At 35.9% G+C, this 18743-nt stretch overlaps 1 protein-coding gene across 3 annotated transcripts in view; it reads right to left on the bottom strand.

Annotated features, from left to right (window-relative positions):
• The window catches only part of pacsin1a (protein kinase C and casein kinase substrate in neurons 1a), a 257166-nt gene that overhangs the window by 197818 nt on the left and 40605 nt on the right, over positions 1 to 18743 (bottom strand). For 2 of the 3 annotated variants that reach the window (XM_082145175.1, XM_082145176.1), the window contains exons 3-10: positions 13310 to 13466; positions 12814 to 13049; positions 11777 to 11920; positions 10621 to 10796; positions 9687 to 9807; positions 9091 to 9206; positions 7167 to 7363; positions 1838 to 4245 (exon numbers count right to left, since the gene is read on the bottom strand). In XM_082145175.1, coding sequence (XP_082001301.1) covers positions 4136 to 4245; positions 7167 to 7363; positions 9091 to 9206; positions 9687 to 9807; positions 10621 to 10796; positions 11777 to 11920; positions 12814 to 13049; positions 13310 to 13466 — 1257 coding nt within the window. In that variant the 3' untranslated portion in view covers positions 1838 to 4135. Of the gene's footprint in view, positions 1 to 1837; positions 4246 to 7166; positions 7364 to 9090; positions 9207 to 9686; positions 9808 to 10620; positions 10797 to 11776; positions 11921 to 12813; positions 13050 to 13309; positions 13467 to 18743 lie in introns of those variants that run through there. The other variant, XR_014199689.1, reaches the window with a different exon arrangement.

Consider the following 18743-nt stretch of genomic DNA (forward strand, 5'->3'; position numbering starts at 1 on the left):
TTGCAATATTGACTTCAGCACAAAAACTTCAAATCAGGTTTTCAACATTATGTTCATCATCATTAACTTTATGCATATATAAATGAACATTATGTTATGGATGAGGAGGCACTACACCAGCAAGGAGATCAATTTACATCAACTAACTATGAACATACACACGTCCTCTACACTGCAAGAGTAACGTTCACAACATAAACCTTCATCCTTTCATTTGCATAAAGAACAAATCAACATTAAAAATAGCATTTAAATTACACGGTTCTTTCCTGTCGCAACTTAGCGGTTTGTCTCTACTCAACACAGTTGTACAGTTACAGTAGAATATAATCTTAATAAATTACATCATCATATACAAATATGACGGCGTGGACCCACACGCATTTATACAGGTATGGTACATAGTGATTTCATTGCAATCAAAATCATATTAATACAATATGGTACCTAGGCCTATATAGCATTACAGTGTTCTTTTTTTCAAAGCGTAGTTCTTTTGTTACCCAACATTTACAATTAAACTACAATTTTTATTTTCTATACAGAAACACAACTCATACACACTGAATATAATAAAGAGGATACACTCCAATACGATAACCCCGACACATGTACCCTTTCGTACTTCTTTTTTGTGTACATTACGGAATATTTTGACAATGCGAGTTCTCTTTTTTTTTTTCTAGACTGAACAGTTTCAATCACAAAGATGCTAGGCGGTCTTTCCTCTGAATGTATTATGTCACATCCTGTTTGTTGTTCATTTTCACTCCCACTCTGAAACTTCATGAACGATACACAGATCCACATTTTCTCAGTACTGCAATTTGGAAAATACAGGCACACGAGGAGCACTGCTTGCCTTATCAAAATCGTGCCATTACGCCATAATGAGGTCAGCGGTGGAAGGAATAAAATGCAGTGGTCGCAAAATGTACTCGAGTCACACTTTTTTGTGAGAAGTGTGCTTGTGCTATCTTTCTGTCAAATAAATCCAATGGATTGCAATGAGTGACTTAAATACCCAAATACCAAGTATATTGCCAGCAAATCATATGTTGCCACTTTGTGTGAACCTTTTAGCTTTTTTATTATTTCAAAATGAATCAAAGATTTTATCAAATGTTTCAAACTTGATGCAAAAGCAGTGCGCGTTAGTTAACAGACCATGAAACTACAGGGATTCCTCAGAGTGAATCAACTAGTGATGAATGTGATGGTCCAGCTGTGAAATTCACTCATGGATAAAGTGCCCCTATTATGCTTTTTCCATTATTACCTTTCATATAGTGTGTCATATAGTTGTTTGTGAATGTAAAAGGTCTGCAATGTTTCAAAGATCAAAGTAAATGGAGCTATTGTCTCCCAAAAGAAAGAGTCGATTCTGAACAGCCTGAAACGAGTCGTCAGTAATTCCAGTCTTAAGCCCTTATTCGGACAGGATTAGTTTTACAAGGGTAGATGGAGTAATGCAATTTTACCACAGGACGTCTGTAATAATAATGGCCAATTCGCACGGGATAAGATATCTCAGTAAAACTAGCAGAAGTGGGAAGGGTAACTTGATTTACGCACCGCTGTCACCTTCCTGTCTTCATGTGCGTATTACGCTGCTTCCTGATATCAAGTACGCAAACACATATAGCCTATATTTATATATATAAACAGTTAGGTCCGGTCAAACGATGTATTAATTCAATTCAGATTGGATTATGTTGGTAATAGGCACTTACGTAACGCCTCTAACAAGTGCTTTCGACCTTCTTTTTGAACTGAATGGTTCAGAAGAGTTGAGTTCGTGTCGTCGACATGTCAAGAATGCACTGTTTTCTGTGCGGCCGAAGGATGAGTCGTCGGGCTGGGATTGATACGATAAAACCAACACCAACATTACTGTTCGAATCACTGTGTATAAAGTGTTGAAAAAGATCCATAGCTGAAATTCAGATATGGTAATGACCGTTTAATTTCCCACAGCGGTCGAACAATCACAAAAGACTGGGCCATCTGACCAATCAGAGCAGAGGAAGATCTCGGAAAGGGGAGGCACAGAGAGACTAAATCCTTTATCGAAGCGTTTAGACCAGTGTGTCCAATCCTGCTCCTGTTAAACAATTAAACACATACTAGGCATTCTAGAAACTTCCAGCCAAGTGTGTTGAGGCTAGTTGCAGGTAAACTCTGCAGGATAGTGTCTCTCCAGGACCAAGTTTGGACACCCCTGGTTTAGACACTGTGAAGAAATCGGTGATGTTGCAATGTATATTATGAGAAAATTCTTTTTGAATTTTGATGCTTGTAAACCTATTTTAGGAGACCTCTAAAACAAAATGAGCAAACCTTAAAATGGCATAGTAGGGGCACTTTAAAACTGCTGTGTATAAGTAGCCCAAATCATGCACAGAAAACATTCATGTCCATCTGAGGAACCTAGATTTGGTACTAGAAGTGACCATGAACACATGCCAAATAGAGACAAGACTGCTTCTACAAGACCTTCTTGGAGTAACAAATTACAACACATGACTTTGACAAACATGAGATGACACATCCAATTGGAGAACATGAGTCATGTTCAGAACAGCACACTTACAATTTGTACTCTTTATGCAGTATATAGTATGTATACTGTGTACAGCATGCAAATTGTGTGTAGGCATGGAATACCCAGATTGATGTTGTACATTTAGCAACAGTATACTAATATGCAATGTGCTTGACCTTCCAGTTCTAGCATGACGGGAAAAAAAATTATCTAGTTTGACGTGTCTATTCCGGAGGTCTCAAAATTCACAAATTCAAAACAACTGCATTGTTTGACGATACCTGGACACCACTCGCATGCAACACGAAGACGTCACATGCCAACAATTGCATGCAACTGTTTGAAAAGTTTCTCGCTGCATAATGCATACTGTTTCACATACTGTTTCTAAAAATAGTATGCAGTATCCATTTTATACTACTACTAAGGTAGTATTCTGTTCTGAACATAAACTGTGTCTGAATTCGCCCCATATACCCTCATTCACTATTCCTCTCATTACTCCACTACTATAGTCCACTTGAGTTAGTGAATTCGGACACTGGAAGGGCTGCCGCTTTTGCATAGTTTGTGCTTGATGTTTAATAATCATCTGAAACTTAGCAAACTGGCAGCTCCAGTAGTAATACAAATATTTATCTTGAACTCTGTCATGGAAAGTAGCATGTACAAACCTTAATCAAAGAATTTAATGATAAATTAAAGAAGGAATTTAGACCTGTATGATATTACGCTGTACCCACTTTGGACAGTGTCCACTATGGTTTTGGACACCACCACAAATGGCTGTCCCCTCAAAAGGAAGTTTTGCTTAAGGGAATAGGGGGCGATTTCAGACACAGCCATAGATATTCTAGTTCCACCACTTCCTGGTTTGAGGTTGACATTGAGTCTGCTGCCCCCTGTGGTCACTGTGGGATTTGCATACAGTACAGATGGCCTGAGGAATCAAGGGCTACATGCTCCATAGCACATGCTGCTATGCGTAAAGACACACACATCAAGACGATACCTAATAGAATAATCAGCGCAACTAGGCATGGACTGATGGTGAGACAGTAAGAGGAAAACCGGATAGCCTGTTGTGAGTCATATTCTGTTTAAACACCGTGACACTGGACAAGTACCCCGTAATTGCACACTGAATCTGTTATATGAACTTTGTATTAAAATACAGCAGAATGGCCTTATGAATAACTGTTCAGTTGGATATTATGCTAATAGGAGTATTCTATACTCATGTCTGTAATATAATTTTAAATGTAATCAGCACAAATAATGTGTATCCTGTACTTGCATAACTGATGGGTCATTTATTTGTTCAAATCTGTTTGTAAGTATGTATATTATTTTTAAATATTTGCAAACAGATATTAGTAGTGAGCAAGCTCTTCCCAGCCTCACAGATAAGATCAATATATATATATACAGTGTGGATATTTTTACTAAGATTTTTTTTGATTTTAAACAAGACTGCATTGCACATCTTCAGGGAAAGTCGTTCATATTAAGTCTCTGGCATTTTTGCCATGTTATTAGATCGGACAATCAGAGCTGCCTCCAAAGGTGTGTTGTCCTCCAGTCAGGTGATCAGATTTCCTCAACGTAATTGGCCGGGTATAAGCCTGTCCGGCCGCTGTCCAGACGACCTCTGCACCAGCCCTGGTCATCTTCCTCTTCGATCTTTGATAATTCATCACCTGTGGGTGATACATATTATAACTGCCATACCTGCCATATGTATAGTCAAAAATCTAGGGATGCACCGAAATTTCGGCCGCCGAAAATTATTGTCCAAAAATGGCACGAAAATATGAGCCGAAAATATATGCCGCCCCACCCCTCAATGTTCATAGCCCCTCAATGGTGTGTATAGCCGTGCTGGACAACGCTGGTAAAATGACGCTACAATCTGTACACAAATGTAAAATAACAGTCTTCACTGTATAAATGAACATAACTAATATAATTAATTAATTAATACAATTTATCTTTGTTAAAGCTACAAAAGTCATTTTCTCTTTCTCTTTTTGATCACCATTGGTAAATGGCTTCTCTTCCTTTAAGACGAATGCACAGACCTAATATAAATGGCACGCATCTGTTTTCTTTCTCAATTGTTTAAAAAACACTGTGTTTACGAGGATACTCGCCGAGACGGGCATTTTGACTTCATTTTGCGTGTACGTGTCCGTTTAAACTCAAAAGAAAGTGAAAGAGAACTGAATTCAGCATTCACGTGCTGTCTGCGCGGCTCTGCGCTAAAACGATATATCCATCGTGCAGCCCTAATATTTAATATTTTTAAATAAATTTTGTGTGACTAAATAAAAGTGTGATTCTTTTATTTGACTGGCATGTATTTTTTTAATTCAGATTCAATAAATTATTGAATTTAATTAAAAAGTCTCATATTAATACAATTCTACAAAAAAAATTATTTAAAAAAATTATTAATTAAAAAATAAAATAATTTAAAGTCCTTTTTTGTTTTGGTTTTCAACCACGTGCTTCCAGAATTTTCAGTTTCAGCCCAGAAGTTTCATGTCGGTGCATCCCTAGAAAAATCATGTGTTATAATTTAAATGGACGCCATTCTACATAAAGACTTGTTTTCAGAGAATACATCTTGAATTAGGTCATTTTTTTCTTACCCAAGTGGCAAATAGTTTTTCTTGTTCTAGGCTAATGTTTTAAACAATTTAGTAATGTTCCTTGACACCAGAAAAACAACCTTTTGTAAAAAAAAAATTATTTGTAAAAGACCCTTTTGGGTTTTTGAGTTAAAGGCCTCAAGTCTTCTTAAGTTTCTTAAAACAATTAAGCACTTTTTAAGTTTCCAAGATTTTAAAAGTTTTACTTGAAAATAAAATGTAAATCATGTTTTAATCTTTTGTTGTGCTTTAAAGAAGTGCACTTATTTTGATGTGTTTGACTAACATACTAAAGCGCATGTAAAGTACTGATCATAATTGTAACTGTTGTGTGTTATTCAACATTATATTTAAAGTTACTATATTGCAAATGTACCAAATTGTGCATTCATCATTACAAACGTGTAATTATAACTTTATTTAAAAACATGACATACAAGTTTCAATAGAAATGACAATTCTTGCTTTTTAAAGGCAATAGAAGTAACTATGGAATCACACGTAGAGGTCCAATTTAATTTGGTCAAAAAAAGCTATTTAATATTAAATGCTATAAAAATAGCATTTCATATAAATGTAAACTATGATACATTTTCATATAATTACAATTAGCATGCAATTACAGTTTGCATTGAAGTATATTCTTTTAAAACGTATTATTTCGACAACAAGTACTCTTTTTGAAGGAATGCTGAAGTGTCCTTCTTTTTTACAAGGGAATGCAATGACATAAACTGATTTTGAGATCATTTGATCTAACATTTTTATGTTTTGTCTTTTTTTTTTTGTAACCAAATTATGTAGTAAATGTGAATCCATGCAAAATAATCCATTAGAGTAATACAATTAGAGACATATAATTTAATTTAAAGGTACAATATGTAAGAATTTTGTAATAAAATATCCAGAAATCACTTGCACAGTGTGATATATTTCCTGCAGTTGTGTACTTACAATATCCCAAAAGTTCCCAAAGATTTTTAATTTCAGAGAAATCCCAATTTTAAATAATTGGCCATCCCGGAAAACCTGTTCACTTGTCGCCTGTCACTGACGTAATATCCGCGTTATCCCTGGTTTCCGCTCAAGTACTGCCATAGTAACCATGACGACAGACGTGGACTGTGCATAATGAGTGTAGTGCGTAACCTCTGGCTGCACGCTGTTGTTGTTTCGTTCAAACATTATGGACCATGGCAAGCAGACTTTGGGAAAAAAGGAGAACTAAAACGAGGATCAATATCAGCGACTAACTTGGACTTGACAGCGCTTCACGAGTCACGACTTCACAGAGTTCTTGTATGTACTTTATTAGACAGGTGAGCAAATGTACATAAAACTAATCAATGTTTTATAGCTCAACATGATGAAATGTTAGAATATGATCAGTATGTTATTCTAATGTTGATCTAGCTCACTGCTAGTCTCATACAGACAAACTAACACATAGAATAACATTATAACTTTAAGACACTCAAATGCAGTTTAGTGTGATAGTGTAGAGCAAGTGAAACCGCTGCGTTACCTCACAAGTTTCATTCGTCTAATGCACGTCTAATACACAGACCTGTGTGAGCACTAATACAGCACTTGCGTTTGGTAGAATGAAATCTCCATTCCTTTATATCCGTGGGACTCGCGTGTGGCGCTGATATCGTGATAAAAACATCAGTGTATTCACATTATTAGATCCATCGGCTTGACGACAAGTTCCATAATTCCGCAGGAAATTTTGCGTCATCAACTTACGCCTTTGTTATTGTAAGAGGTTAGCGACCCCTAGCGGCGAAAAAAATTACATATTGTACCTTTAATGAAAAGTGTTACATCATTTGCCAAAGTTGTTATTTTGAACAAGTACTTTACTCAAAAATAGCTAAATCAAAAGGATTTGCACATGGTGACATGTTTTGCTCCAGTAACACCACTAATGACAGCTAACAGTTTTTTCACTTTTTTCACTTTACCTGCTTTGAAGCTTAGCTCATCCTGCTCTTGGCCTTCATAGTCATACAGCGCCCGCACTCGCACGCCACTTCTGCTGACCGTGTCATCCTCGAAAGAGTTTCCCCCGCCATTCGTCTCATTCCCCGAGTATCCGGCGGGCTGATCGTCATCGGACCATTCTGTGGTGTACGCCTGGTTCTTATCATAGCTGCTCACACTAGACAAAGACAGGGGATGACGTGTCCTGTTAGCATGATATACTTTGGTTTGCTATATTATGCTAGCTCGCTAGCAGGCAGATGTAATTAGTTATCTAATGTAATTCATAGACAAATAAAATCTCAGTTGTAGTCAGCAACCCATTCTGAATCAAACGACTACGTGATTTTAAATCTTGTAACCTACTCAAAGACAGTTAATTTCATTAACGATGAAAATGGTTCGATAACAAAGAGAAGACGAAAAATATTATTCATAATGATAATTATTACAAGATTTTAATTGAAACAAACTGACAAAAATATGAGAACAAAAAAAGAGATTGTCCTGTGTAAGATGTATTTCAGGTCAGATCCCTCAGAGATCAGAGTTATCAGGCATATTTAAAGGGTTAGTTCACCCAAAAATGAAAATTCTGTCAGTAATTACTCACCCTCATGTTGTTCCAACCCCGTAAGACCCTCGAGTTATTTCACGTAGTGTTTTAACGCAGCGCGTCTGTGTTATACGCCACACGTATCACACACATGACCAGCGTCGGCCAATAGTGAGCCTACGTGGTGACGTGCGACACAGACGCGCCGTGTTAAAACACTACGTGAAAAAACTCGAGGCTCAGAGAGAAGGAAATAAATAGTGGAATAAAGTCGTTATTTTTGTGTGTTTTTTGCGCACAAAAAGTATTCTCGTCGCTTTATATACTTAAGCTTGAGCCACTGTAGTCACTTGGACTATATTAACGATCTCTTTAATAACTTTTCTGGGCCAGCAAGTTTCAGTCCCTTAGAAGCCTATGATGGAGAGATCCAGCTCTCAGATTTAATAAAAAATATCTTAATTTGTGTTCCCAAGATGAACGAATGTCTTACAGGGTTGGAACAACATGAGGGTGAGTAATTACTGACAGAATTTTCATTTTTGGGTAAACTAACCCTTTAAATGATTTTGTGTGCACTGCACTTATGTAATATGAAAGTAAATCAAATGCATAAAATGAAAATAAATATCTGTAATAGTCTATGTGCACTGTTTTAATAGACCTATCCAGCAAGTATATATATATATATAACAGACAATAAAATGAATAATGAATAATAATGTATTCAGTGACTAACATGTTCTGAAACTGACAATAAAAAAAGTAAAGTAAATAAAAAATTAGGGTTGTGATGTTTTCTTTTAAGGGGGAGGAGGTTTGGGCTTTGACACAATTCAAACACTGCTAAAGACTCAAATGTAATCCCTACCAATTTTACAAATATAATTAAATAAATAAAAAACGCTATTTAATTATCAAAGGTCAATTATGTGCCGAAATTTAAAAATATTTTTGCCACAATAAAATCTTTTACTTTATTGCTTAATAATAGTTAGATAAGGAATGTAGAATATGGTCATGCATTAATTTGTGCTTTATAAGTGCTAATAAACAGCCAATATCCTAGTAATATGCATGCTAATAAGCAATTAGTTCATAGTGAGAATTGGACCCTAAACTAAAGTGTCACCAACATTATTATTTCATTTTAATTTTCATGATTATAATGCATCCACCCTGTCAAATTATAGACGAACCCTGTACGGCCAGAAACGATTGTCAATCAGAAGTGAGTTCTCTGTTGAACTTCACAGAATCTTTATTTGAACGAGTGAAGTGAACAGCAATCAACCTCTGAAAAGAGAGAAGGATATTCTGCATAAAAGAAAGCTTGAATGACGCCTGACCTGCCACGGTCGCCGGCCTGACCCGCGTGCTCTGTGTTTGGAGTCGCGGGAGCCACTCCGTCTGGCTTCTTCTTTTCTCTCTTGGCAACAGCGTTGGTGGCGTCTGGATTATATTCCTGAGAGGAACAGATTCAGAACAGAAAATCTGTTACAAACCGCTGCTAAACATTTCCATTTTCCATTATCTTTCAGGAAAACAAAAAAAAAAGTTAAAACACGCCAGCAATACAAATGAGAATACCTTTTCTGAAATATGACATGAAAAGTAATAAGAAAAGCATATTTAACAGATTATCTGCATTTGAAATGTGTATTTAATGGTTTATTAGCAAATTGTAAACAAAACATGTGAGAAAATGAAAAGGTAACAAATTAAATCCTAATTTTTGGTTTTTAACAAGGTTTAAGAAACATGAACACAACATGAAAACTTCTAGAGTGCAACTGGACCTTTGACTTAAAGCCTTATACTGGGATATTAGAGTCTGTGACAACTTTCACATGTGACCACTAACCCCGGTCTCTTGTACCTTATAAGCAAACTAGACAAGGTCACACAACTGTTAAAACCTCTTTGTTCATTCAAAGTTGTGTACCTCAAACTGGGGCCAGTTCATATGCATGCCAGGACCGTGATTATTACTGAACCACTTGAGATCCTCTTGTGTGTTGGCAGCCAGAATGGTGCGTTCAAACTCGCGGTACACTGACGCATAGCTATAGCAAGGAAAACACAAAAACACACACTTAACATTAAGCTCTGACAAATGCATTACAAGCTAGACAACAAGTCAACTAGACCAGGGGTTCCCAAACTTTTCCAATCCAGGACCCACCGAGACAAGTGCAATCTCTATTTTAAGAAAACGTGATGAAATGTGTGTGCATGTAGAGTATATGAAATATGTTCACAAAAGCTTGAAACACACTCTCTTCAGTCTGTGATCCTGAATGATGAACTGTGAACTGATCGCTAATGTTCGGCGCAGAAAACGCTCTCATGCTCGTTCTGTGTGTGTGCGTGTAAAATGCTTTTTTACAGACGTATTTTCCGTACGTGTTGGTAGGAAGCCAAATGCACGCGGTGGGGAAAGACAACAGTGCTGAATTGAACAGAGATGGCCTGAAACAGCGAGACATTTGAATCTCCGGTGTAAACCGAATGAGTTTCTGCTGGTTAATAATGCGGGCCGAGCCGCTGAATAATGAAACGAGCCGCTCAGGGGTGTGTTTCCCTGCGCGTGTGTGTGTAATTCACTGAGCTGCAGTCAAGTGGTTTTGTGAGACACACTTTTTCCCACTCTGTGTTTGAAAAGTTTGAACAGTTTCCCACAGTTTGCATTGCTTTAGCTCCAGTGAGCTGTTACCCACTGAGACCGGATCACGAGTCAGGCGGAGTGAAGCGCTAGCAAATTCAATTCTTAGAAGAGTTCGATCACTAATGAGATCTCAACTTTTGTTTTGGTATCTCGACAAAACCTCAAACTGATTTCTTTGTAAATGAGTACAGACTGTGTGGTTCCCACTGACTTTTGGTTCTCGGTGAGGTTCAGGTGTCGTTTGATGTCCAGAAGAACCTCTTTGAGGAAGGTCAGCCGCTTGACCTCGTGCTGCTGGCATTGGTCGAACACCTGCTCCATGCACTCCATGTACTGCGGTGTGCACTTCGACAGCTCGTCCAGAGACTTCTCGTACTTCTCCTTCGCCTGCCGCACACACACACACATCACGAGCTGCATCATCCAGTGGGAATTACAGTTTAGCAATGCTAGAGCAATACCATTATAGGACTGTAACTTAATAATTCAATACAGTGAGAGAGAGAGAGCGATTGTTATATCTTTACATGTCATAACTCTTCACTTAAGAGTCACTGCTCATTTTAATAGCTCATTGTTGTAAGATATTGAATGAAGAAATCTCGCAGTTGCGCTCGAGATCCACTTCTTTTCTCAAATCTGAGTATTAAGTATTTTCTCAGTGTAGTCGGTAGCATTGCTATATGTACACATTTGTAAGAATTGTATAAATTACTCAATTCAATTAAACGCAATTACAATTTATGCATTAGGCCAAACATTCAATATGAAGAGTTCAGATGCAAAAGCCTCTAAGTGCCATTTAAAATTTTCTTCTAGAATGATCATTTTTATCAAACTCGTATAATTAAGTTCAATAATTTAACTTAAATGGCAATGCAAATGACCTATTAATTGTCATTTAAGTGAAATGACTGAACTCAAATATACAAGCTTTATAAAAATGATCATTCTAGAAGAAAATTTAAGATGGCACTTAGAGGCTTTTGCATCTGAACTCTTCATATATATATATATATAAATGTAAAATGTCCGTGTGGTGGTATAAATTATACAAAAGTTAGATTGTGCTGGGAATTCAGGATCAGGCTCATTCACAACAGGGTTGACCAGTGACCATAAAGTACTTCAGTTTATGTATTTGTCAGGTTGATAAAGTCAGATTAAATGATCTTTTTTCTTTTACCAGTTCATTTAGATGTTTCCACATAACGCATGCTATTTAGGCTATCTGAGAAAGCTAGCATGCACTGTAAGAAAACACTGTTTCCCACATTTATAATTCCTGTGTACCGGCTCACATTATTATACCCATTAATGAAGTATTCTGCCATGAATTAAATGTTCTGTGAAGCTGTTTCCCGCACCTTCTGCACATCTTGTTTGCATTTCTCCGTCTTCTCGTGCAGTTTCTTCTGCTGGTCTGGAGTGACAGAAGCGTCGGCCTCGCGGCCCGCAGCCAGTTTCTCCTCTTTACATGCCATGTGATACGTCTTCTTAGCCGTCTCCATCTGCAACCAGACATGACACGGTTAATGACCGCAATACTGCAACTGAACGAATGAAGCTTAGAGACTGGTTAGCTGAACTCACTGAAATTAGTTTTTATAATAGTCAAGGTCAGTTCTGAGGACACCAGAACGCTTCCACAAACAGTTTAGTTCCTGCTATAGTTTCCGTTCTATAGCATATGACTCTCTTTTTTCAATGGATCGTGGAATGAAAGATGCTGTATATTGTACTGGTTGTTCTTGTGCATGCAATGACAATGATTGAGACTGAGGCTTTAAATGCAAAAAGGATGCAAAAGCACCTTGAAAAGTGCCATAAACATAGTCCTAAACTACACGATAGCTCTGTGAGAAACAGGGCGATTTACTTAAATCTAGTCTAGCTCTCCTTGTCTTGTTCATTGGAGCTCATTTGTCAAGTTGAGATATTTGAAAATATATGGTCTGAATGATTCGTTCACTAATAAAACTGATCCGGTTCTCGAGTTTAAGTGACTGATTCAATAATCCAGTCATAGAAGTTAATATCTCACACAATGGGAAGATTATCAGTGAATAACAAACACGTTTACACAATGCACACAATCACATATTACTTGGTATATTTAGTTTATGGTGCTTTTCCTTTAAAGATTTAGTCCTCATTAATTATAATTGCCTTGGGGGAAAAGCGAGCAGGACAGTCTTTAATATCTCTCCTTTTGTCTTTCACAGAAGAAAGAAAGTCATACAGAGTAAATGATGAAATAATTTAAACTGTTCCTTTCGACATGCAAACATATATTAAGCATAACACTTCAGTTGAATTTTAGACTGCATGCTATATATTTTTTTTTTTAAAGCCATAAAGTGACATTAACACAGAATTGACAGTTAAAACCTTTTCTTTGTACCTCTTTGAGTTTCTTAGCCCAGGGTTTCTGGGCTTTCTTGAAGCCCTCATCTGCCTCTTTGGTTTCCTTGAAGCCTCCTATCATCTGTCTGTGGTATGAGTCTTTCTGCCAGTTTTTCACCTTCTCAATGTCCTCGTTCATCAGACCGTTCTTCACCTCTTGATGAAGCTCGCTCACTTTATCAGCCTCTGTCATCATAGCTAACCAGGCTCGCTCCACAGAACCGTACTGAGGCCCTGGACACACACACACACACACACACACACACACACACACACACACACACACACACACACACACACACACACACACACACACACACACACACACACACACACAAACAAAACAGAGGCGACAAAATCAGAGATGTATGAACTTATAAATGAAACTTTTTTATGGCTATGGTTTAAATCACAGTTCATTAAATAAAATAACTGCTTAAAAACTCCTGAGCGGATGAAGAAAGAAGCTTTAGACTGAGACTGATATAACTGACCTTTCTCGATCAGTTGCCTCCACCTTTTGGACCATTCGGTGAGCTGCGCGCTGTAGGACTTCTCAATCTTGGTGCGTTCCTGAAGGCAGTTCATAAGATCATTGCAAAGTCGATGGCCGTCGTCGATTCTCTTGACTGCACGCTTATAATTCCCCACCTAGAAAAAAAAAAAATTAATAATTCATTTCACATCATATTACATGCAACTTGATGTACAATTCTGCTCATACGTTTACATAGTCCACGCAGAATCTACAAGATGTTTTTCATTTAAAAAGTAAATAATAATAATAATAATAAAGGGATTCTGAAAAGTGCATTTAGTTATTAAATTTAGTACTGCCCTGATTAAGTTATTGTACATAACAGATGTGTACATACCACTACTGTACAAAAGATTCATTCGTGTTTTTTGAAAGAAGTTTCTTACGCTTGCCAAGACTTCATTTATTTGATACAGTAAAAACAGTAATATTGTGAAATATTATTACAATTCAAAATAACTGTTTTCTATTTGAATATTATGTTAAAATACTATTTATTCCAGTGATTAAAGCTGGATTTTCAGCATCATTCCTCGTCTTCAGTGTCACATGATCCTTCAGAAATCACTGTAAAAAATTTGCATCTATTTAAAATAGAAATATTTTGTAACATTACAAATGTCTTTACTGTGACTTTTTATCAATTTGCTGCATCCTTGCTGCATAAAAGTATTAATAAAAAAATAAATAAAAAAAGTCCTAAACTTTTGAATGGTAATGTACAAATAAGACAAAATAATAACTGAATTTACACCAATTAATATAATATAATATAATATAATATAATATAATATAATATAATATAATATAATATAATATAATATCATTTAACATAACATAACATAACATAACATAATATAACATAACATAATTTAATATAATTCATATAATATGATATAATTCAAATAATAAAACAAAACATAATATAATATATAATTCATATAATATGATATAATTCAAATAATATAATATAATATAATATAATATAATAATATAATATAATATAATATAATATAACATAACATAACATAACATAACATAACATAACATAATATTATATAATTTAACATAACATAACATAACATAACATAATATAATATAATATAATATAATTCATATAATATAATATAATATAATATAATATAATATAATATAATATAATATAATATAATATAATAATTGAGTATTTATTTATTTTCTCAGGAAATGTTTGTGTTTCCGCAGGAGGAGCGTGTAGTTCCCCCTGGTGCCTGCAGGGGGCATAAGGAAGCACAGAGGAATGAGTGCGAGTGGGAGAGGAGATGATATGAGGGGGATGGGACTCATTGTTGTGCATGTGAAGTTATGCAATGACTGCCACAGCTTTGTGTCCATGTGCTGCTAGTGCTCTAATCCTGCGCTTCACTGCACTAACAATGACATCCCGACTGCACACACGTCCAAGAAAGCTCAGGGAAGTTTAAACCAACGATAGACACAACGTCTCCACATAGCCTGAATTTATAAACAACACAGGTTATTTGAATGCCTTTTAAAATGACTGATGTAGGCAAAATGCTGAAAAATCAGCAGGTATAATGCCCATCTCTAGAGGGCAGTATATATTACACAGCTCTCTGAAATGCTTGATTCTGATTGGTCAGTTATTACCCAATAATGACCATCACTAATAGCACTGATGGTCATCCGTGTCTCGCGTATTGCACCACGGATGGACACGCTCTCTCTCGTTTCTTTCAAATTACCAATCAATTATCGATTGTATTTACTGTAAATTAAAACAAGATGACTTTCATATTAACAGTAGGCCTATGGTAATATTGAAAGTGTTCGTTTGCTGCTAGACAAACGATTGTTTTGTACACTGTTATGGACTATAAAATAACAAGCAGGTAAGATTTTAAAGTCGACATGAAATAGTCTTTTCTTCCCTATAGTGACGTATATCCGAGAGAAATAGCTTCTGGAACAAGAACGAATGTGGGGCGGGGTTTGATTTTGTCCATGTGGAATTGATTGGATGGTTGTGGTTTGCTATTGGCTGATCTCATGTGAGTGACAGGTTGCCCCGCCCTCGTCATCAGAGAAGAGAAGAGATGATGTCGCTGCAAGAGGGAGAGGAAGTTATTTTGATTAAAGATTGCGAGGCACATGAATTTAAGCAAATAATGATGTTCACAGATAAATCATTACTCATAAATACTGCAATATTCCATAAAAAAAATTAAATAAAAAAATGTTTTGTCAATTTTGATTTCATGGTGACAATAAAATGGTTTCTTCTCAAATTAATATTTCATGTCCCCCTCATTATTTATGCAGTGAAAATTGTGCAGCCTATTTTGTGGTATGACTGTACATTATCTCTTAAATCTTCATCTTGTTTGAACTCGTTAGCTCAAAGCTGCTTGTCAGGAACTGCTTTTCTTCATGGAAGCTTATCATATATTTCAGCTCAAATCAATATTTTGTGTCAAATTATTTATGGTTACACTTTATTTGGTTACACTTTATTTGAAGGTGTCATTGTTACCGTATTATACTATATTACATTATTACTGTAATTATACATTTCAGTAATATGAATGAATGTACTTACTATAGGGTTAGGGTTAGAATTAGGGTTTGGTTTAGGGCTAATTGCATATAATTATGCTAAATTTACTTAGTATACGGTAACAGTTTATTTTAGTGACCTTGTTACATGTTACATGTGTTATTACTGTTTTGTCCCCTTGACAGAGTGAATGAAAAGAAGTGAGTGAATTGAGACACTGATGAACACCTGATAAGCAGAATCACTGAAGGACAGAGAAACAAGAACAGAAAAAAGAGAAACACTAGAGCTAAAACTGACTTCCAGCAACACTGAGTGGGAAACCAGTTTACTATTATTTCTTTCACACATGTACAAACGTTCTTGAGAATTAACAGATATTTAGTTGGTGATATTTTATTGAAAATAATAAAGATATTATCACCATGATGGAGATCAGTATTTGCTTTGGTCTCTTGACCCTTGACTTTATAATGTTAGTTTATCTCTGGCTGCTTTAACTCTGAGTTTATAAAACACATTTGTTATGGCAAGAGAAAGTCAAGAGGAAGTTGATCAGATATTTTAGGCTGTTGAGATGATGCCATAATCATCCTGGACATGGCTTCCACTAACTCTGATCATAACCTGTATATAAGCTTTGAATTTATGGGTATTTAATATTTATCATATATCTGTTAATCTACAACATGAAATCTGTAATCAGTTATTCTGAAGAATATTGAAATCATATAGTGCATTAAAACATTTTGAACTCCTCCTTGTGTCAGACACACACAGACACCAACAATCAGCACATGAATCTCAACAATGGTGACAATAAAAAGTTTCATGTCGCAATGGATGCTGGGTTCCAGGATAGTATAAAACTCCCAGCATGCACTGATGCATGAATTTAAAAAAAATGATTGCCACCATTGTTGAGATTCACATGCTAATTTTTTATATCTCTGTGTTTCTACAATACAGTGTTGCTCTGTTTCTTTTGTTGTGCATGATGTGTTAAAAATATTCATCATAGTAACTCATTGCTGTAGTTTAACAGTGGTGCTAATGTAAAATTTTTGATAGGCTACATGATTAAACTCTGAATTAACAGACTAAATGATGATTTTAGCATCATAATCAATATAACTGCAATCATTCACTAACCATGTGTGTGCACATGTGTGATCTGCAAAAACACAGTTTAAGCAGCAAGAGAGAAACTAATGTTATTAAGTCAAGAGTCCAGAGCCCAACTAAAGCAAACACTGATCTTTATAATGGTAACTTCAAAACAAACATTTTCAATTAAACATCTCAATAACATCTTCTGTAGATGTATGACAGAAATTAAGTCATACTGGGTAATAATAAGTGTAATAATGTGTAATGGCTGGAAGTCAGTTGTAGGTCTTGTGTTTCTCTATTTTCTGTTCTTGTGTTCCTCTTTCCTTCAGTGATTCTGCTTGTTAACAGCAGGCGTTCATCACTAATGCTCAACAATCACTTACATATTCCCTTAATTATCTCACTGCAACACTGCATCAATGTTACTTTTTACTCTTTGTAGTGTGGATTTTCCTGTGGGGTTGAACGGGTTAACAGCGTAAGATAAAAAGACACACCCACAAAATGTATTTTAACAGTAATAAACTGTAAGTTATAAAACAGGTATATACTGTAACACTGTTGCCAGTAGTTTACTGTAAAATGATTTTTTTTGGGTCACCATTGTGCAGAAGAGTAGAGCCTGTGCTTCAGTCCAGGAGAAGATCTATAGACATTGATGATAAGCTGTGTGTTGCTTTATTTAACAGGTGTGACTGTGTATTTGTGGTCAAGTGGAAATCTTTTTATGTTCAATAGTTTTTTAGTGGTCTCAAATGAAATAAGTTCACAGTAATACTTTGCTCTAGAGGTCTTCTCGGGTCCTAAAAACTGTACCCGACCCGAATCACTACTTACCCGAACCCGACGTGCATAAATTATTTATTTATTTTTTTAAACCCGACCCGAGACAGACCCGATAAAATTTGACCCGAGTCCGACCCGACCTGACGCCATTTCCTTTAGAACCCGACTGGACCCGAACGTAAACGGCATTTACATTGTGCACAGCCTGCAGCCCTGCGTTTCTTAAAAATGCACTTAACATAGACGCGCAAGTAGGCCTACGCGCTGAAGTGCTGAAATGTCAATCACACATCACGGTAACCCATTACATCCTATAAAATTTGGCATAATGTTATTTACCGGACCATACGATGATTAACATTAGAACCACCACAGGATAAAATTTACCGATGGCTGTTTTTCAAATGTAGCCTATAACAGATTTTCAATAAAATATCCAAAGTCTCCCAGTCATTGACTTTTACTAAAATTGTGTTATTTAGCCTACAATCCCGTTGTTAAAAAGTTGTTTAGATAAAACCAGATTAAAAACAAGGCATTAGAACCGCCATAGCAGGTCAAATTTACCATGTAGGCATATGTCTTTATTTTTGCAACTTTTCTTTATTTGAGCAACGTGTCTGCTTACTGTAAACAGTCACACAACGCACGTTCAAAATAAGATGTTTTAGCCTACTCATAAATGTTCAAACTTTGGATTAATTATTAAAACAATTTTTGCAATTTTTATCGTTTATTGTTTGCTGCTATTTATTCAAGTCTGCCCGTTTCCTGAAGAAAATTCCGATCTATGATGTAGCCTAATGAATTTTTTTTTTTTCTGATTACCCCAAGTTTATTGGAGTTGTTCTCTTATTCAAATTATAAATTATATAACTAAGCAAATTAATAACTGAGTAAATAAATGCGGAGGCAACCGTGCTTATAGCCCATT

The sequence above is a fragment of the Leuciscus leuciscus genome (genome assembly GCF_965113295.1).
Source record: "Leuciscus leuciscus genome assembly, chromosome: 18".
NCBI classification, from domain to species: Eukaryota; Metazoa; Chordata; class Actinopteri; order Cypriniformes; family Leuciscidae; genus Leuciscus; species Leuciscus leuciscus.